The sequence below is a fragment of the Anopheles gambiae genome, chromosome 2 (genome assembly GCF_943734735.2).
Source record: "Anopheles gambiae chromosome 2, idAnoGambNW_F1_1, whole genome shotgun sequence".
NCBI lineage: Eukaryota > Metazoa > Arthropoda > Insecta > Diptera > Culicidae > Anopheles > Anopheles gambiae.
Window position 1 is genome coordinate 117190540 of NC_064601.1, and position 21785 is coordinate 117212324.

The following is a 21785-nucleotide window of genomic DNA, read 5'->3' on the forward strand; positions in this document are numbered from 1 at the left end:
TGGTCTGAGCCGTAGATGGATGGATGGACGTCTAGATGGTTTACCAGTGCATCATAAACCCGTCCGCGAGGTTGTAGATAATGCCGCAGCCACTTCCATACGGTGAACGACCAGGCTGCTCCATCGGGCCCAGGTTGAATTTTTCCGTTTCGGACCGTTTGAAATCGATCCAAACAGCAAAAGATGAGCCGATAAGAATCATTTCATTGGTCTGATGTGTTTTTTTTTCTTCTCGCGAATCAAATAAATGTAAACAGTTTTAAAGCGGACCAATTTCCTCCTCTGGAGGTTGGGTTTCCTTTTTTCGTTAACTATTTTCACTTCGATTCAATAATGCACAGTGTGGAGGCACAGTGTGTAAAACGAAGCCCAAAGGGAAAAAAGATGGGCAATTACCGTACCCCGCAAATGGCTCTATTTGGGAGAAACTTTTCTCTTTTGGTTTTATCCATTATTTTGCAACACAAGGAAAAACTTTTCGCTCCGCTTTTCGTTTCCTTCCTCGCATAAGACGAGATTTTCCACGCTCCTTATGCTCGGTGTGGTGTCTTTCCGTTTCCATACGATGCGGGTGTGTTATTGTGTTTCGAATCTGCACCGCTGGGGTTGTTTTGGGGTAGCTTTATTTATTAGCTATTTTCGGTTGACCAGCTGCCCGCCGGTGTGCTTGTGTTCTGTGCTGCGAAAAAAGGTACAGAAAGTAGAGAAGTGTGAGGAGCGAAAAGCTGAGCCCCAGACTCCTACTGCTACTCCTCCTCCATTGGGGAAAATGCGTCAAAGTGCGAAACAAAATGAGTGTGAAACAAAACAACAAAACAAGAACGGTCCCGTGACGCCATCCACACCCTTCTCGCGTCTATAAATGACAGGTTTTTGAGCGTAGCACCCATCGAAACCCAGTACCTTCCAAACCACCCCCCCCCCCCCCCCCACTTCCCTTTTGGTACGAGATGTAATAACAACAAAATCGAAAAGTTCGCTTTTCGCTCGTTTCATCGCCGATCGCCAAACGTGTGTTAATTCGTTTTTTGGGGCCGTCGGCGTCTTGATCGGTGGAGGTATGTTGCGATAAAGTTTTATTGGATTGTTCAGGCTGCTGCTGCTGCTATGTCCCTTTCCAGCCGAGTTGGCTTTGTTTCACTTTCTCGTACAGAACTGTTTTGGGTACGCTTTTCCTCTTTCGTTCGAGGTTCCTACAAACCGAACAGTGGGTGCAAGAGAAGGCAAAAAAAAGAAACGGCTCGGTGATTAATTGGCATAACACTTCAGAGCTCGCACAACAGCGCCACAGCTCAGAGCGAAGGCTGTTCTGATCACAGTTTGATGCTAATCGGTCCGTTTTTCCATTCTTTTGTAAGACCGGATCTACGAACGGGAGACCCGAAAGAACAGGGAGACAGGGATTATTGTACAGCGGAACAACAGCATAGTAGCAGCAGCATCGATAAAATCACCTTCGTTCGCACTTTTTCGACCATTTGCTTTTTTGTTCGATCTGTAGAATCAACGAAAAAGAGAAGAGGAGCAATGGGAGAGGAACGCTGGAAATGGGAATTCCGGTATCGCGATTCTCGCGTGTGCCACCATTGATTGGGCGGCAAGGAGAGGGGCTTTCCCTTCTTGTTCGATTCCTATTTTTTGCAGACCCGCAAAAACGATGATCCATCCCTGGTGCTGTCCAGTACAAACTTTTTTTCCGATTTTCCTTCCATTCGCTGTAATCCCCTTGCTCGCGTACCACCGTCACGTTACAATTCGTTGTGTCGGCGGAAAATTGGCAATTTGGGCAACGGTGGGGGTATTAGAGGGGGCTGCTTTTGTTGTTGTTGTTGCGGATGCTGGTGTTGGTTGCCTTTTCCCCCCGCAAAGGGATAAAGGGCGCGAAGGAGGGCGGTGGCAAAGGTCACCATTAATCAACCATTTGACGAATGGTTTATTTTCGATTGAACGCTTTTGCGCCTCGGTATCCCACTTGCCCTTCGGTTCGAATTAGCATTTTCGATTTTGATGTATTAGGTGTGAAGGAAAGTTGAGATATTTGTGGTAGTCTCATTTCTATGTATTTTATACAGCAAAAATATTGAAGAATTTGGAAAGGAAAAGTTTCAGTCAACAGCGTTCCTAAATCTCGAGAAACTTTTACACGCACCTAATAAAACACACAATGCGAAATTATCACCCAGCACGTGGTACGATGTGTGGATGGGTGTGATAACAGCTCCGATATTAAGTTCAATTGTTGCTGTGCGCTTTCATAATGGCCCACTCAACGGGCAGCGTCATGCAATTTTACCCAGGCCCAATTGTTAAGCCATCAACCAACTATGCCCGAAACTTTAACGACTCTTTTAGCGTCAATGGCATCCATCTACCCGGCACGGCTTTTCTTTTACTATCTTTGTTTTTTGTTTCGTTTTTGCTGTCCATTTTTGTTTCACGCCAGCAAAATACCCCGTGGAAATTGCGAATCATTTCTATCATTTAATTTTGTTGCGCTCAGACAGCCCCATTCAGTTCGGTTAATGCTACCATTTTCTTATTTGTTTTTGCACGCGCTCTGCGCACATCCAGCCAGAGAGCCGAATGTGTAAGCTCTCTTACAGCAGCAAGCCTTGCTGCTACTACTTACTTGCTGCTGTCGTAAAATTGGATAAGTTTTACGACTGCTTAATTGGCAATTACTCTCTTACCGAAAGGCAGACCCCCCGAACGGATCTTGTTTGTACACTCTTTCGCATCCCTTCTCGGCGTTTCGGGTCGTCCCGCACCAGCGCGCGCTTGTTCCATTGAATGATTGATATGCCGTGCGAAACGTGACAGCGAGTGCAAATGGCAACGATAACCGGCCGGAAAAACAAAAACGCACACACACACACACGCATACACCGGGACAGAAAAGTGAAAGAATAAAGTGAAAGAACAACCTGAAAGTCGTCCTCGCCGCCGGCAAAACGGATGCTAAACTTCCCAATCTCGAATTTATGTTTGCGCTAACCCCTTTTTTGTGCCTGTGCGATCATCCCTACCCGGTTCCATCTGTGCCGCATTCTTGTGGAAGGGAGCCCCAGGTGGTGGTGGTGATGGTTTTGGGTTCTGTAAGTGAAAAATCGTGCCAGCTCTGTTTCACTGTTGCGTTGCTTCTCTTTCGCGCTTCCGCACTGTGCCCCGATCTGCCTCTGCTCGGTTATTCATAAATCATGTCCCCGACATTGCCAAACTATTAAAATGTCTCTCGTTTTTGCCACAATCCCTGTACCCTGTTCTACCTCTCCGTCCGGCTGTATGTGTACACAGGGAACGCACGTGGATGACGTGACGGATCTCCTAAATCACTCCAACCCATCCCCCCCCCCCGACGGGATCGGACCGGAGGTACGCCGCTGGTCCGGAAAAGTTTGGGCCATTTTTCCCAACAGAACGCCGTGATTCAAGGGGGGAGGAAACCAGCCGCTCCAGGAGTGGAAACGGATTTGAGGACTTTATAATTTATATGCATTTTTTCTCTCTCTGTGTTGTTTGTTGGATACACTCTCTGCTTTGTTAATGTTTGCTCAACCGACTCGGTGGTGGTCGTCGTATGGTCGGTGGCAGTCGTCCCGTATGCGTTTGTTCCAGAAGCTTTCGGGCATGGTTTATTTAACTTTTGTAAAATGCCGGCACAAACGTCGGTTGGATGAGGACCACTAGACACCGCTTTTGGCCAGCCGTTTGGTAGTCTGTATTCGGTCGCTCTTGCTAGGCCTACGGACGGTTAACCCTATTGGATCAGCGAGCGGGCAGAACGAGAGTTTACGATGTCAATAAACACTGCAATGGCAACGGGGGGCACATGATGGAAGGTGTGCAATGCACAGCTCTTCTGAACGGTAGCCGCAAGCGCATCGATTGCAGTGAAACATTTCCGCACATCATAAATGTCGGGATGCAATCAAAGAGCGGGCTTGTTAGTTAGAGAGACCCGTTGCGGGGAGTACCAGGCCAAGCCCCGTTTGTGTGCTGTGATGAATGGAGAGCGAAGCGGGAGGATTTGAGGAAGCATAAAATTCGATTTATGATTTCAATTCCCTGCCACCACTCCTCTCAGCGACCGTTCCATCCCAACGATTCGTTTGCATTTTCGAGCCGTTTGTAGCGACGACGGCGACGACCCGTGTACTCGCCATTCCAATCGACATTCCAGCGGCATTCGAGCCGCGATTGCGCGCCTGATCCCCGATGACTAATGAGTCACTGATTTAGCGGATACCGTGTACTTTCGGCACACGATCCGCACGGTCGGTCGGTACAGTAATCTCCCTCGGGTGGGGAATTTGAATATTTCGCCGTAGCCATCGCTTGTCACCTTTTTTTCGCCCTCACCCCCGAGCGAGCAGGGTCATAAATTGCTACATTTTTCCGAAGCACCACGTGACCTACACACGGGGGAATTAATCATAGAACTGGTGATCTTGCTGTCGGGGCTGGCGGGAGTCACACGGGGCCAGTGGAGCCAGGCAGGCAGGCAGTGGTGACCGCAAAAGCCGTTGCACAAAACCATCTCTACCTCAACAACAAACGAGAGCATTATTAATCGCCCACAAGCTTCTGACCGGGAGGACGAGATTTGCACAATAATAATCATTTGCGTACTCGCGCCACGCATCATTCACGACTCGTTCACGGGCCGTAAAGCGTGTGTGTGTGTGTGTATGCGCACGCCAAGATGTGCCAATGGTCGCCTCCGTCCATTGGATTTTTGAAGCATGCTCTCTCGATGCTCTCAATGCTAAAGCAAACGTCATCGAGTGACATTTTTCTGGTTCATTCCGCCTCCGCTAGAATGAGGGGAGGGGGGGGGGTGAGGCTAAGGAACATCGCCTGGAGGGTGGAGGGGTACTGGTGTGCAGTTGAATAATGGGTTGCTGCACCGTTTGCTTCTAAATCGCTGCACAGTACAGCACAACAACAAGCTGCAACGCTCGCCAGCCAACCAGCCAGAACCGTGTTTTGCGTCGATGTTTGGTCCTTCGAGCCGGAATATGGGGCGCACCTGACCGGCGGGAACGGTTCGGTCGGTGCAACATTCGTCATACGCCAGGCGAACGAATGCATTTCTGGTACCGAATGAACCGAAACGCCGTGTCTTGTGTGCTGCAGTTTCAGTGTGTGTGTGTGTGTCTGTGTGTATGTGCTCGCCCGCGTTGATTGACACCTATGGCGTCACAGTTATCCTTAGCCTTAGACACGGGGTGTTGGATTGCGAGTAAACGGGCGACCTCGGCGTCGGCTTGCGGGCCTTCGCCGATTTGGAAGTCGGCATATTTCCTGGCAATCGCTAGACTAAACCTGTAGATTATGTTTAAGCTACGGGCACAGGATGGTTAGGGGTGTAAGGGACGCTGTCGCTTGCTGGCAAGTAGTACACGAGTAGTATACCCTTCCCTACAGGCACATCTTGAAGGCGATGGTGTACCACCGAGAATGCAGCACCGAAGGACGCAAAATGTGTAGAAATCATTAGTTCACAACAACACCGGTTGAAATCAAACCCCGTGCTAATAGATGACGTTGGTGCTGCTTGATCGTCGTGATCATGTTGGTGGGAGATTGTTATGTATGTTGTAATCGAGTGCAGAGAGTCACTTTCAAGACGCGACACTCTTGCTGACGATCTGACGGCGCTGGTGCTGTTTGTCTCAAACCGCAAAGGTAGTTGGACGACGCTCCGACCGACCCACCAGTTCATCATCGGAGGTCTGCTGCCTCCATCGCAAACCCATCATCATCAGCAAGAATTATTTTATTATTATTTTTAAACACTCAAACACGGCACACAGCGATGTGTGTCGCTCGCCCTCCGTCAGATGAACGAACGCCGCATCAAATCATAATCTTGAAGGATAGGTAATCTCCTCTATAACTTAGCGGCGAAGACGAAACCAAATGCGAATCAGTAGTATTTTGCTCCTAATCTTCTAGCCCTTGGAAATGACGAGATGTGCAGGAAATGGTTGAATCGTAAACTTGCCCGCTCAAAAGGGCGGAAACTGCTGACGCACTTGGGTTAGTTTTATGATTTGAGAGCTCCTAGTCCCTAGTTTTGTCAGGCCAGCTCTGCGCTCCGGTTGGCTTCTGTGGGGACACAGTTCCGTGGCGATTAGAAATGAGGTGAAGACGGAAAACAAGAATCAACGGCCAAAGCCACGAAAACTCTCTGTCCTCCCAAGGGCGGGGGTTCAATTTCTACCCGGTGACAGGTGCACACGGCATCGGAAGCTTATGATGATGTGTTGGGCCGGGCTTGCTGCTGCTTCGCAATCACTCAGAAAAATGGTTGCCCCGAAAGCGCGAATCTGCGTTTGTATTTTTTGCTGGGTGCTGGCTAGGTGTGCTTCGTCCTAGCGTCTTCATCGCATCCTACTCCAAGGTCGCTCGCCGGCTCGCCATGCCACCGCAGCCGCCGCGCCGGTCAGCGTGCGTTTTTCTTTCCCCTCACTCCCCTCGTGCGCACATTCCGAATCACACGGCACGTCATGCGGTAATAAATCTTCTATTTAATAGTTCACTTTTGATTGCACCTAAAATAATTACTACAATAGACGGCCGACAGCGCAGCGATGCGGTGGCGTTCCCGCTAGGCTAAGAATAACATCGGCCTGCCCGCACCCTTTCCCGCATGCACCATTGCTGGGACTGCTGGGCTTAAGGAGGGGACACTTGGGGGGACGGTATGTCTGCGCGGATCTGAGCGGTTGCCCTTCCTCGATCAACACTTATTAATTCACGTCCGACTCGATGTCGGCGGATTCTTCGACCTGTCGACGGTTCGAGCCGGTACGGAGCGATTGGTAGCGTGTCTGCGGCGGGGTGGGTTAATGTGTATGTGTGTGTGTGTGTCCACGAGTGCGCTTGTTTGTTTAATATTTAGGAAGCGGTGTAATAATAGCCGGAGAGGCCGGCCGATGGCGAAGAAAAGAAAGAAAAAAGAAACACACAGACACAAACAGAAACTACACCCAAGCAGCGGCCCTCCTGCCCGCTCCGTTTGCACACTCCCAGTTGGACAGGAATATACCCAGTTCGCTAAAAATATACACAGAAATGTCCCCATCCTGTCAGAGGAGAGGTTCTCCTTTTTGCTGAAGATCACACCACGTCCTCGCCGGGCGGTGGCGGCGGCGGCGTCAGCGGCGGCATTTTCGGCCCCGATTGGCGTTTGATTTGCGAATTAAAGGCGAATTTGACGTGACTTGGGTGGGTGGGGGTGGGGGTGGATGTGAGCTGGTTGGGAATGTCTGGCCAGTGTAAAGTCGTGTCCTGTGTCTGTGTCTGCGTGTGTCAGTGAATCACAAACACGAGAGCGAGAGCAAGGTGTTAAGGTTTGCCATTGCCAGAGTGACGCGCCATCCAACCGGAGAACTGTAAATCACTATTATGTTGGTTGGTTGGTAGGTACAGTGGTAGGGGAAAACACAGTAATGGATTTATTGGACGTTTCCTTTCTAGACAAAGCCAAATAGATGGAAGCGAAGCGCAACATTTCCAAATGGACATCAGACTTTGTCAGTCCATTAACTTCCTGCACGATTCTGGCTAGATCGTAGATCAAATGGTTACATTCTTTCAAAGTTTCATATCTTCGTGTCTCCAGCTTTACCCTCCTCCCGTTTGGGACTGACACAATTTAAACATATATTCGTGTGACGCACACGGGGGTTCTTCTTCCTCCTCCTCCTGCCAGACCTGCTCTTCACTTAGCGAAGACGCGATCGTTTATGCACGCACGCACGCGACAGAATCGCCCCAATTACCGTCGATCGAGGACGATTCATCATCGTGTCACTCACGGGTGCGTCAACGGCGTGTGTTCCTTAGCCGCCGTTAGTTGGTGTACCAGCCCCCCCATTACCTCTCACACCCACTCGGCCACCCATTTCGCACGCTATTTACACCATCCACACCCCGCCTGTACAGTAGCGCCTACCAGTAGGGAAGCCCCTTTGATTCAGCAGAAATCCTAACCTTAAAAATAATCCACACGTAAAACGGAGGGGGAACGGTTCGTTTGGTGCACGGAAAGGTTTGGTTCCACAACGGCCCATGGCAAGAGTTGAGGAAGAAGGTTGTCTCCACGTGAACAGTTTTCTCAAGCTGCAGCAGCAGCAAAACCACACGATGGACACACCGAATGTGTCGGTTGCTTCAACAAATTTTCAAAATAGCAATCTATCAACAATAGTTCGCCAACAAAACCGACGGGAATGATCCACGGACGGGGCCACACGAATGCAACTGGCCCGACTCGTTGGGAGAGAGAGAGAGAGAGAGAGAGAGAGAGAGAGAGAAGGAGAAAAGGAGGGGGAGTGGTGGTGGAGAAAAAAAAACAACTCCCGACTTGATCGTCAAAATGCATCCTTGCGGACCTTCGCGGTGCAGGAATGTGGTTAGACCTATGCTTTTTTTCAATCTCTATTCCTCTCCCCTTCTTTCTCCTCTCTCCCCCGCCAAGAAGCCACCCATGGCAGGGTAGATGGATGATTATTCATTTTTTCTCCCCCCCGTACCCCATTTCCACTGCCAACGTCCTTAGCCGTTGCAGTTATTGTTATGACTACGGTTGCAGCTTCTTCCTCCGTCTCTGAGAACGCGATCCGATTCGCGGCAGACCTTTCCCGTGTCATTTGTCCCGACAGTACGGTTGCATTCAAGGGAGGAGGGGGGGGGGGGGGGCACTAAATCCCCACCAAGAGGATGTAGGGGTGGCAGGGCAACGATGGTAAGACAATCCGCTGCTTAAAGACGACGTGTTGGACGCATGAAAGAGGATAGTTGTGCTCGAGTGCGCCATTTTGTCATCGCAAAAGTAATGCTAGTTCGTGGTACTAGTCGCCATTGCGCGACCATGCGACAGACAGGCCGTGTCGTCGTGGGTTTGCGCTTCGGTGTCCGATTCGAAAGATTCTTCCTCGATGATTAGAACACAATAGTACAAGTAGCAGACGCAGCAATGCGTTCGATTCGAGATTTGTGCTAGTGACGAGTGTGTGTGTGTGTGTGTGTGCATGTTTCCCCCCTCTTTTGCGATGTTATCCAGCGACAGATGTGTCCCGAATTTGGGATTTGTGTTGCATCCAACAGCAGGTGCTGCTTTTACCGTGCGTCATGTACACGCTTGTAGGTTACTAAACAGTGCAGTGTTGTTCATTATCCTTCCCCCTTTGAAGCAAAACACATGCAATCGTTCGTGGTGCAATCGCCAAAAGCAAAACAGATAATTTATGCATGCGGCAAACATCGAAAGATCGCGAGTGAGAACAAGCCCTGCCCGATGGCTGGACGAGTGCTTTGCGACTGATACACGGCGTTCTTCATCAACCGAGCACGGCACGCAACGCATCACCCAGAAGCGCGTCAAAAATTATTGTGCAAAATTAGCTCCAAATTGCGGGCCTATCCCGTAACGGTCAATCAGTTACCGTTACATCCGATCCGACAGTGACAGTGGTGTGGTGGGCCCGTGCTGGACTTGGTGTGCATCGCAGTGCTGGGTGTTGCAGTGGTGGCGGTGGCAGTGGCAACAACGACTGGAGCAGCAGTGAACATGATAAGACAAAAGTCGGAAGACTGGGATGGCCCAGGGCCGAGTGGGAATGGTGGCGGCGGTGAGGGTCTCACATCGCCTGGGATGAAGCGCAAGAACGAGTCCACCTTTCGCCAGCTACAGAACGACGTGATGGGTAAGGCTCGCTCGACATTAAGCACTCTCGGCGACGTGTGGAAGACGAGCAAAAACACGCTGTCCGGCAGTGGAGGAGCAGCATCCAGCGGTGGTGGTGGTGGTGGACAAATGCTGGAACAGTACCACGACACTGGTGGTGGGGATGGTGGCTATGATGGAGGCGGTGGGGATATGCAAGGCGGAGTCGAGGCACAGTTCTCCACGCCTCCCCGAAGTCCCAAATCGGCAAAAGACAAAAGCTCGCTTGACTTCTTCCTGTGGCCGAAGGGTAAAAGCAAAGATGGATCGTCCAAGAGCAGCCAGAAGAAGGATAAATCGTCCAAAAATCAACCGCCAACGCCGGGGTACGGTGGTGGCGGAGAGTACGAACCATCGAGCAGTTCGAAAGCGCGAGGCACCAAAGAACCGTCGGGGACGGGAACGATTCGCAAGCCGGGCCCGGGGCCAGGTTCTGGCCAGGCACGGGGAGGACCACCGAACCACCATCAGCAGCAGCAACAGCCCGTCACTTCCAGCACCCAACATTACCAACACTCGTCTAGGGCGATGAAGTATCGCTACGACTATCCCGACAGTGCCGACCAAGACTTTCGGCAGCGATCGCTAGATGAAACGAGCGAGTACAGTCGATCGATGGAGGACAACATGACGTATGTGGGTCGTGACGAACAGCAGGGAGGGGGCTCCGATCGGTACGGCGATTACTACTCCTCCGACAGTAAGGGACGACCAAAGTCTTACAACGAAAAGTACTCGTCGCAGTACTACGACTATTCTCCAGGCTACGATCACCACCATCAATCTTCCTCACGATCACACCAACGATCTCATCAGCGGAACGAGCGGTTCGAGTACGACGACCAGGACGACCAAGACGATCTCGGTATGCCCGGACAGGGAGCGAACGTCAGCTCTACCAACGCTAGTCAATCGAACTTACGCAAATCTACCGGTGCCGGGGGAACGGGTGGGTCCTCTAACACGTCCTCCAATGCCGCCGCTTCCCCGCCCGTCCAGAAGCACATCCTATTCAACGAAGAAAACGACATCCTTTACTTCAAAGAGAACCAGCGTCCGTCCAAAACAAAGTCCCTGAACGATCATCAAAGCCGTGGGGTGGATAAGCAGCAGCAGCATCAGCATTCGGGCACGCGTGGACCCTCCAAGTCGGCGTCATATCCCAAAGATGGACATCACCATCATCATCATCAGCAACAGCAGCAGCAGCAACAACAGCAACTATCACCGAATCAATCTCTCCAGCAAGCTCCCTCTGCCCTGCGTAAAGTGTCCCGCGACGAACGACAACAACAGCAGCAGCAGCAGCAGCAACAACAACAAGCTCCTCAACAGCGATCAGCACCGACAACTCCCTCTTCCAACAACGAACCTAACATCATACGAGCGACGCTCAAGCTGGAAAAGCTTTCCAGCACTGGCGCACCGCTTGGAAGTTCCGAACAGCAGCAGCAGCAGCAAACGGATTCACCAAAGCCTAAGGGAATTCAGAAGCAGTTCAGCACGATTGTTAACATGCCCCGGGGTATGAGCAATACTTTGCCACGTGGTGGCGGTGCCCTCGAGTACGGACAGTCCAAGCCGGACAGTCGCACCGGTACAATCCCGGAGGAGCCGTCGATCGGCGGCGGTGGTGGTGGTGGTGATGGTGAAAAGCGCACCACCGGACGGAAGATTTGCTTCCAGGATGAGCCGGTGAATGCGTCCGACCGGGTCAAGTGTCAAACGTTGCCCCGCAGTGCGGTCCGCAGCTCCGTACGGTCGTCGACGATCAAGTCCACCACCGAACCGAACATCGATCCCAGTGTGAACGAGTACTTGGACACGGATATGACTTTACCGCGCAGCGGGAGTCTTGATTCGGACCTAGAGGTAACATTGTTTGCGCGTTGTTGTGTTCCACGTCCACGAATATTGTTGTTTACGTGTAAATGACTTCAGAACCCATGTCTAATTGCCTTTCCCCTCTCTTCTCTACTATCTCCACAGTCACAAGCCATGCGGATTGTTCGAACCGTTGGCCAAGCATTCGAAGTGTGCCACAAGCTGACCATACAGGACAGCGGAGACAACCTCGGCGACGATCACTCGGAGCTGTGCGATGTCTCGGAACAGGATCGGTGCTCGGATCGTATCAGCGAAGACGACGAAATCAAAAAAGGTAAGGAATTCTGTTGAAAGCGCTCCGCCCTCAGAGAATGGGTAAATGATTTCCCTCCGAAAACCGTTCCTGGAAGATATCAAAAATTGGATATTGCCAGAACCCAAATTCAATATTTATCTACCATTATTCGGGAAAGTCGAAACCAGATTGTGCCAATATCCGGCCAAACCATTGAAGTCGGTCCAACGGGCTCGGGCTCGATTCGCTGAAAATTTCTCTTTTTGGGCACGTACGGAATGTGTCGGTGGTACGCGCTCGCGATGATACAGATTCATTTCAATTTTGTTTGAGCCCCGAAGCGCTTCATAATGGCGTCGGTTAGCATATTTCCGCCAGCCGCACAGCACAGCACAGGCACGATTATACTAATCGAAAGCGGTAGAACTCCAACTCCACACCAACGCCGCCACCGCTGGGGACCGTTCCAAACCGATCCAACCAAATCGTTATCCTTAGCCGGTGGTAGTGTCGACTTGGAGCTTTAATTAAATTTGCACACCCTCTTGCACACAAACTCCCCCCCCCCTCAGTGGCTCAGAATGGGTTTGATCGCATCCCCAACACGCAGAACGGTAGCGCATATTCTGGACACGGTGGGTCGTCGGGGAATTCTTGATGTTACTTCGCATTCGCATTTGTCAGCTGTGCGAAAGAAACCGTACCGAAGGTACCGAGCAAAGAAACGGCAACGGTCTGTTTTTACTGCTTTCGAAACGGATTCTTAATGTACCTAGCCGGCTGGGGACGGGGATAAGGGCAATGGTTTTAACGCTCCGTTCGGTTACCGTTCACCCGGAACAGACTCTAGCGAGCCATCATCATCAAAGAACAAAACCCCGCGCGGATGGCTGACACTTCAAATGATTTCATCAAAACAGAGTAGCGAAAAAGGCCACCGACGCGGTCGCTCGTGTCTGCAGTGAATTGATTAGAATTCTTTCACAATATTACGCGACATAATTTAGTCCTCCGTGGACTCATGGCAGCGCGGCAGTGTTTGCATAAAAGCGGCCTGTCACAAAGAGTCTCTGGGTGCTGCCGTTTGCTGTAGCCGGGAAGCGGCACAATCATTCGTTTTGTGCCATTCTTTCGTCCCAGAATTCGTCGGCGTAGATTTTCTACTTTCGCTTTCCCTCGTTACAGCCCATAAGCATCATATTCGCATAAAGAAAGTAAAGTATCTTCACCACTCCACTCACTCAGCTATTGCCCAAAAGCGGCGGGAGAAGTCTTGGAACCGTAGAGATTTGTGTTTGTTGTTTCGTCACATTCTGTTACACCGTTACGCAGGGAAGGTTGGCGCTTAGGAAAGCTTGTGGAACTGCTTATCTCACTCACCGTCCAATTTCGCGTCCTCACTTCACGGTTCATTTAACGCGTCCGGTCGTCTTCGCTTTGGCACAGACGCGCGAAGGCGAAACTTTCATTCCCATTTCATTTCTCTCTCTCCTCGGAGGGTTTATAAGGTGGGGGGGGGGATGGATTTTGTTTTCCACGTCATCCCCACCCTCTCGTTCCATCAGTATCGAACATCGGGAAAATAAATCTCGACAAGTCATCGCTTCAAATTAAACTTTATCCCGCGCGCGACCGTTGCCTTTTTTTGTCCTTTCCTTGCCACCTTTTGTTTTGCTACGTGTTTGTGTCACCTTCTTTGCGTTTGTTTCTCTTGCTTTTTTTACACACACACACACCGGAACGTACGTGGGATGATGTGGTGGTGGGACCCACCGGAGAGCCGGATGCCGCTTAGTTCTGTTCTGATTGCGAACGCGGTGGTTTCACTTTACTTTATTTACTGTGTGTTTGCGTTCGTTAGCCAGTTTGTGCTTAGTTTGCGCTGACAGAACAGAAAAGAACCTGAGTGAATTTACTTCTTTTTCTCCCTCTCTCTCTTCTTGTTGCCATCTTGCCTACACAACAAACAAACGAACGAACGCACGCACGCACGGTAAATGTGTTTCTCCGCAAAGGCTCGTATATGAGAAGGATGTGGTTTTTAGGTAGTCTTGAGGATTCCAAGTGAACTTCCCACGCGCTCCGGTTTTTCTTTCCTTTTTCTTTGCAAGACGCATCTCAATATCCGGAGCGGAAGGTAACGCGATGTAAGACGATGCCGGTGCAATGGTGAACAGGACCGGCAGAAGCCCACCAGTCTTACGCGATTGCTTTACGTGCGTTTCTCAATTGATGTTGGGTTGGGGCGAACGGGGGGCGAACGAGCAAGTTGGGAAATTTACACTTCTGACAAACTCACGCCACGGTACACGGCGGAAACTCTCGCACAAAACTCACGTAATTATGTTGCCCAGGCTGTGCTGCGTGTTTGTCTGCACACCTGTCCTTCGCCTGGCACACAAAAGCGAATCCGACGACGGCCAGGAGGACCAATGGTTTCATTTGCTTTTAAAATATTCTCGCTTCGTCACGCCGTGGCACGTGGACGTGGCATGTGAGCGTGAGCGAATTATCGCACCGAACAAGGAATCCTTCGCAAGGCTGGGTGAAGATGGGGCTTCTTGGCACAGTGGGGGGGGGGGGGGCACAGTGGGGGGGAGAGTAAAAGAATCCTTGCTTCACTGAACCAGAACACGATACGTGGTACGCGCGCGTCGGGCCTGAGCCGTTCTGCCACCAAAAGGAAGTCCCTCACTGCTGACGTACAATGGCAGATCTTATTTCTCTCGGGACACGGGCAGCGGACTAGGGCAACGAGATCGTAGGGTGTGTGTGTGTGTGCGTGTGTGTAGTTGTAGGGACGGAAATGGCTTCTTTCGGGGTGTGATTGAAACGAGAGTCTCGTTTCCTACCTCATGTTTGTTGAATAAATAAACCGTCACGTACAACGTGTGTGTGTTCGGCTAGCAGCATCAGCAGAAGAAGTAGTACATGGTAGTAGCAACAGCAGCAGCAGCAACAGCAGCAGCAGCAACAGCAGCAGCAGTAGAAGTAATGTTATGGACAAAACAACAACGCAATGGACGAAAAAAAACCTTGCGCCAGCAGTAATATCTTACCATTAAGCCAAGCCAAGGCAAGCGCCATACACTATCGCTCATTCGCTCTGTTTTTCAACGGCTCTTCTGCTTGTGTTGGGATGGAGGAAGCTCCGTCTACCAGTCCAGTGGCCGGGGTTTGTGTGGTTGCCGGAAAAGCCATCGAAAATAAAAGAAAACTGGCCTGCTGGACTTGCCGCTTTGCGCTCCGGAGCTCGAGAGCGAAACAGATTGTGTTTATTTTCTTACGATCTTCGACTCTGCCCCTCGACAACCACCTCCGCCACCCATTCCCTCCCTACCAGCTGGTTACCAGACTGGTCGCTTTCTAACCAGATGTGCGACTGGCCGGAACAGTGAGCCAATTCTCGCACCTTCCCCCCTGCTCGATCGATCACTAGAGTTTGGTCCCCGAAATGATCTGATTTACAATATCAAAATAAAATTCACAAAACCCCACCAACCCGACCACCTCCTACCCTCCTCACCACTCGGCTTATTATTGTTTACGCTGGTGATTAATTGCCGGTTTCGATCGGTTACGCTGGCCAAATAAATCACTTCTTCCGAAGCTCACGCCGGCGGTCGAAAGGTTGTTCCACTTTCCGTCTCACTCTAATACGGCTTGATTCCAGGCGTGAGGCGTGAGCGCGCGCGCGAGTGTGTGTGTTTTCGCTGCGTGGCACACGTACAAGCGGAAATGAAAATCGGTGAGCAGGGAGAGGAATGGTGGTGATGAACGAAAATTGTGTGAAAAATCAAACGTTCCGTACCACGCCATCCACTGAAGCGTATGATTTGATGAGGGGGAAGAAGAAGGAGCAGGGCGCAGCAGAAGACACGCAGCAAGAGAGAAAGAGAGACTCTCTCAGTGTGTGCGTGTGTGTGTCGCGTACAATGTTCTGCTTCTTGGGCCGTTTTCTTGCCCCGTTGCCAATCGTCAAAACCGGACGCGCCAAAGTCGATGAGGCGTTAATGGTTGATTGATTAAACGGTGGACACACGGAGGGGGTGTGATCTCTTTGCCATTCCCTTAATCCCTCCTCTGCGCCATTAAACCATCGGTGCCGGGAAGCCGTCTTCATCGGCGGCCAAAAACCACTCAATCACCCTCCTCAGTGTGTATGTGGAGATTAATAGAATGTTTGCTTCTTTTTAATCCCCGTACGCCTTCGATGTGACGATCCGTCGATCGCGTGTGCTGCTGCATCATCATCGCCACCATCACCATGAAGTGAGCATCAGTGGTGCGTCGTGTCGTGTGTGCGTTTTTTTGCTGCGCATTCACGCTTGGATCCCAATTTAGCGGCCGTGCAAAGATCTCGTGTTCGGGGGGCGGTTTCGTTTCACCCCTCTCTCCCTCTCTGAGCAGGGTACCCGAATTTTATCTGTCAAATGAACGTCACATTGCACGCGGATTATGGTCGTACACGTCGTCCCTTTCCATAGAGCGGCTGACTGCTACTGCTGCTTCTGTTGCTGCGGCGTCCTCGTGGAGCATCAGCGTTTCACTCTGCACCGGACCGATCCGCCGCATGATTTTCACCCGATCGCTCCCCGGGTCCGACGACTTCAAGGTGCACAATGACGTCAGAGCGTCGGGCAGGAGAGGACCGTTACACCTACACGATGTGTTCCCTTCTCGCGCGCTGCGGGGAACTCTGTCGCTTTCAATCGGGGACACGCAAAATGAAACATGCTGGCCACATGTCGGACTCTGCTCGGACACCCGGCCGGGTGAATGCAAGGGCGGGAAGTAGAAGAAGAAGTCTGTCAACATGGCGTCACGCAATGCGAACCAGGGCCACGTGGCCGCCGTGGTGATTGAGTGCATGGGATTTAACCCCCCAGAACTCTCCCCTCCCCCACGGGGTTCAACTTGTGCGCGTTCACGAGATCAACCTCGTGATCGATGGAAGCAGCGGATAACTGTTAGTGGGAGTCATATTTTTCTTCCGTTTGCTTATCGATAATATTTACCTATCCCTTTCCATGGGGTGGCCTGGGTGTGGTTCCGCCCACCTGTCCGTTTGAAACTGTTTTATGCGTGTGTTTTCTTTGTTTTTCATTTTGCTGAAAACGTGACTTTGATTTGCTATGAATTATACCGCATCAATGTCTGGGTGAGTTTGTTCGCCTTTCGCACCTACACACCCACCCACCCATCCATCCCCACCACCACTTCGGTCGGTCAACATCAATCGATGCCCTGCAGGATCAGGATACAACTTTGAAGCCCGAAATGTATAAACAACATGTCATTTGAGAGCAAATTGAATCGTTTTTCTTGCCGGCGCGCGTCGCCTTGTCCATCGCCGTCCGGGGCATTCTTCAGCGGTGGCCACCGGCTTTCTGCTGTGTTGTTTTTAATTAGTGTATCTTTTCACAATTTTTGCTCCCTCCCCCATCAACAGCGTGTGTTGAATGTATGATTTGTGTGCGTCTCTGTGCGTGTGTGAAAGGCTTTTTGGAAGCAGATTTTCCGCCACGGCGCACTGCGGGGGAACTGCGCTTTCAATCTCCTGTGTGTGTGTGATCTGTGAAAAGCCGGCGGGATGTTTTATGCTTTTTTTTGTCTGTGATGATTACGTTTTCATTTGCGACTTTAGCACGCGGTGAGATTTACCCCGTGCCGCGCGGTACCGCCGTACACAAACACACATGGACTCATTCGTGAGGGGGGGAAATTAAATTGATGTTACCGGTAAACGACAGACAGCATGGAGCATGGAAACGCAACCAGGAAGTGTGCGAGAGAGCAAAAGGGAGGGAGAGAGAGAGAAAAATCTAATTTTCCATCAGCAGCTTCCCCTTCTGATGTGAGGAGAATCAAGGGCGGAACGTCAAAATAGACCGGGTAATACGGTTGGCAACTGGCGATGAAGAAGGAAGGGTACGATTAATGTGCGAATGGACGAGACAAAGCGATGGTGGTCTTTACTCTTTTCTTTTTTTAATCGGCAAACATTCAATATTTGTACTTGCGATATGATAGGCTGCTCGAGTATTGTACAGCGGGCCTGATTCATATGATGCAACACATGTTTTTAGTAAATGCCACCGCACAAGCCGCACCGATTGCACACTAGACAAAACACACATTTGCTGGCCAGCAGCGTTGCGATGTCGTGCTGTCGAAGGGAAGATTTTTCATTCGCTTTGCCGTGCAGGTGCCGGATTTGCGGTGTCCCCGTGGGTTTTTTTTTGTTTGTGGTACCATAAAGGGCCCGACGGTGGTGCCTGGCCATTCTTTTGCACATCTTTGATCAATCGGCTGTCAGCAAAATTGTTGCACACAGTGCCGTGCTCATGTCCAATCGTTGGTACGGGCATCAGAAAGAGAGGGATGTCACCTTTCCATGCCACCCTGCATCCTCCTCCTCGTTGGCCACCTGCCGGGATTAGGACCGCTTGGACGTTCTGTATTTACCCCCCTCCCGCCGTGCTAATCCCGCCCAATTCCAACTGGTTTGTGACCATGACAGACAGCGGTGACGTTTGCGGTGAGGACGATCTTGACTCTTCCGCCTCGAACGCCTCCACCGATTGGGACATCCAATTGGGTGGACATGGTCAGCGCTACCAGGGGCTACCAGCTGTCCAAACTCGTTCGACACTGTAATCTATCCTCCCAGCAGGGCTTAGGGCCGCGCGCACTACACCCCAACCCCCGAAAAGGGATTCGATCGTGGCGCTGGTTGGCGGTGTCCAACACGGGGGTGGGGGCAAGCCGTAGAACGAACGATGATGTTGTCGGTGGATTGATGTTGTTGATCTAAATATAGCGTTCGTTTCTTGTTGTCTCTGTCTCTCGCGTACCTTCGTCCAACTCGTCGCCTTCCGCGCTGCAACACAGTCAAACGAAGACGCGAGAGACGCGGACTATTCTAAACCCCGTACCCCGTTTGCTCCAACACCGTTTAAACGATGCACCCACCTCGGTTGTAGAAGACCCGAGCTGGCCTCCATCAACGACGTCATTGCACGAGTCATCGGAATCGGGCTAGCAAGCAAACCTCGCCCGCCCGACCCTGAAAACGTTGACCGGCGCTCCAAGCTACCACAGACACAGTTCAAAGCGATTGGCTGCTTGCTCCAAATCTAATCGGCAAAGCGAATTCTTGCTTTGATTCCACCCGTTCCCTACCTGGAGCCCCGGGAGCGAGGAATGTTGCTTCCCCTAAAGTGCAATGTCTGGAATTGGCTCCCTCTCAAACCCACCACCACCGCCTTCTTCAGGAATGCAATCAACTACAAGCCCTCCTCCCTCCCACTCTCTCTCTTTCTCTCTGTCCCGGAAATGTGAAGGATTTCCATAATAGCGTTACGGCGAGAAGGAAATGATGGTTCTCGGTCTAATAAATTATCGATTAATTTCAGATCCGGCGATAGCGGCACACCACAGCGATTCGCCCCGTTTGACCCGTCCGGACCATCTGGAGCTGGCCCTGCTGCAGGCCCCGGCCTCACCGTCGTCACCGGCCGCCACCAGCAGCACCAGTCTGCAGCGATCGTCCACAGCACAGGTAAGCAGAGAGAGCAGGACTTTTATCCCCACAGGACTTTGTTTTGGGTTGGTGGAACTTTCCGGAACAACCGGGCCCCGAAAGTGGACGGACGGACGGGCGGTGTGGATCGTTTGTAATTGAAAAACGTGTCACACCGGGACAGAGTGATTTCAATATTTAACGATCCCCGCTCGCTCTCCCCTTCTCTGTCTGTTTAGAGGTGTCGGTCGTCGCAGGGATTTTTGCCATCGTTTTATTGGATTGTTCTGATCCACTTTTCACTTTCATCACCTTTTTGTGTGTGAAGCTATTAGAGGGACCATCATCGTCATGCAAAGTTTTACCCCGTTTCTTCAACCCCGGGTCAACTTCCAACTTCCGGATTAAATCTACCGCTTTCCGCTTCATTTAGCTTATCCGGTAATGAAATTGTGCGCTCAATGGTTTGCTGAAACTTCACGAGGAGCCCTTTAAATACATTAAACCATATTGTGAAGGTGTGGGTCCATTTCTATCATTTTTTGTGCCCCCAAGCAAAAGCTTAATTAAAGCCAATTCGACCCCCCCCCCCCCCCCCCCTTGCCAAGTTTACACAGACCGTGTTCTATATTTCACTGATTGAAATGGAATGCAAACATCATTAATCGTTTCACCGAAAACGCGTGATTGATGAAAGCGAACCTGCCTCCTGCCTCCGGCTTCCTGGGAATCGCGCCATCTGCCCAGCATCGTTCTCCCGGGTGGTCTCCGAACGGAAGCTGGCCGTTTGGGACTGGCGTGGGTTCATCACTTCCGCCGATCGGATCGATTTGTTTGCTGCTTCACCGCCGCCCCTTCCCGCTTCCCTGGTTTTCGATGGTTAGCAGATTAAGAAAAACCAATCGCTGAAAAAAAGCTAACACACTAACACACACACAAAAACAGAACAAAACAAAACATCGATTCCCTCAACGCCGCCTGCTGCGTTTTGGTTTTTGGTTGAAAATTGCCCGTAATACAATTTCACGCACCGATGATGCACACACCGCGCGATGATGTTTTTGCGCGATGATGATGGCTGACGGCGGTTTTGTTTGCACGGGGACGCCACGACCATCGTCCGGCAAAAGTCTTTTCCCTTCTCCTCCCCTCCTCGCCCCTAGGAGCCGTTCACTCACCAAGGGCGGAGGAGTGTTGAATGTTTTTTTTCCTAAGCCGCTGGAAGAACTTTCTGTCGCTGCCGCCGCTTCGTCACTCAGCAGTGAAAAGAATAGACATTTTCACAAAATATAATTTTGCACTCCACTTCACACTTGCGCTCACACATACACACACCAACACACCCACACAAGCATATACAAACACTCCGTCTGGTCCGTTCATTCGCTGCCCCCGAGTCCCATTGAGAGGAAAAATGAAAAGGAATTTCCTTCCGTAAACGTACCAGAACCGGTGACGGGAGTACCAAACCCAGCCGCAGCATCCTCCTCCCTCCATTCCATCCCAGACTGCTGTCCCACGTTCTTCGGCCTCAAAAGCGGATACACTTATGCACGATATGCTTATGTATTTACATTTGCCCGCTCGACGGAAGATAATTAGATTTCCCACTGCTAATGCGCGCCACCACCAGCCAGCCAGCCAGGGACCCACTCTCACTCTGCCCTTTCCCCCCCCCCCCCCCCCACTCCTCTTGCTCGTTGACAGTTTGGCACGACAAAAGTTTGGAGTGTTCGGTGTTTTCTTCCCATGTTTTTTTTCATCTCTCCCTCTCCTGGGTGTCCCATAATAAAATTTAGCTTAGAAAGGACGCCTTTTACGGTTCCATAGAAATGGGGGACCGACCATGGGTAACTTTCCGCCCAGCTCCAGTGGCATGGTGAGGGGGTGGGGGGAGATAGCGAACCAGGGTGGTGGGGGTGTAGGTAGAATTTTAATTGCTTATGGGAGCGTACAGCTCCCACTCCGCTGTGCGAGGACACGCGATAATATTTGGAGATTGCGGGGCTGAGGGCGAACGATGCTACAGAGATGGCGAGCCGGGGGGAGGTGCTTCTGTCCCCTGCACCCCCCCTCCCCCACCAGGGGCAGCAGTAAAGTGATGGCACCTTGTATTTAATCTTAAACAAGCGTCAAGAATGTGGAACGGCAGGCAAGCAATGCGAATGCGGCCTGGGGGGAGAAGACGGGCGGCAGCAGGGCGACATGGAGACGGTTTTGCGAGTGCCATAAATAAAACCTTTTTCACAAAAGTGAGGAGGCGTGGCAGTGGTAGGTGGTGGATGGGAGGGGGGGGGGAGAAGGAAGGGAGCAGAGGACTTTGCGGCTGTGGAGTTGAAGAGGGTGATGTTTTCGAGCAGAACTTTTGGAACAAAAGGACACTTCGGGGGGATCGATGATGT

General features: G+C 51.2%; 1 protein-coding gene across 5 annotated transcripts in view; it reads left to right on the forward strand.

The window, feature by feature from the left end:
• The window catches only part of LOC1269602 (capon-like protein), a 70054-nt gene that overhangs the window by 43050 nt on the left and 5219 nt on the right, over positions 1 to 21785 (forward strand). For 2 of the 5 annotated variants that reach the window (XM_061647567.1, XM_061647569.1), the window contains exons 2-4: positions 9204 to 11608; positions 11726 to 11897; positions 19277 to 19422. In XM_061647567.1, the coding sequence (XP_061503551.1) occupies positions 9581 to 11608; positions 11726 to 11897; positions 19277 to 19422 (2346 nt within the window). In that variant the 5' untranslated portion in view covers positions 9204 to 9580. Of the gene's footprint in view, positions 1 to 8761; positions 11609 to 11725; positions 11898 to 19276; positions 19423 to 21785 lie in introns of those variants that run through there. The other 3 variants (XM_061647570.1, XM_061647571.1, XM_061647568.1) reach the window with 2 other exon arrangements.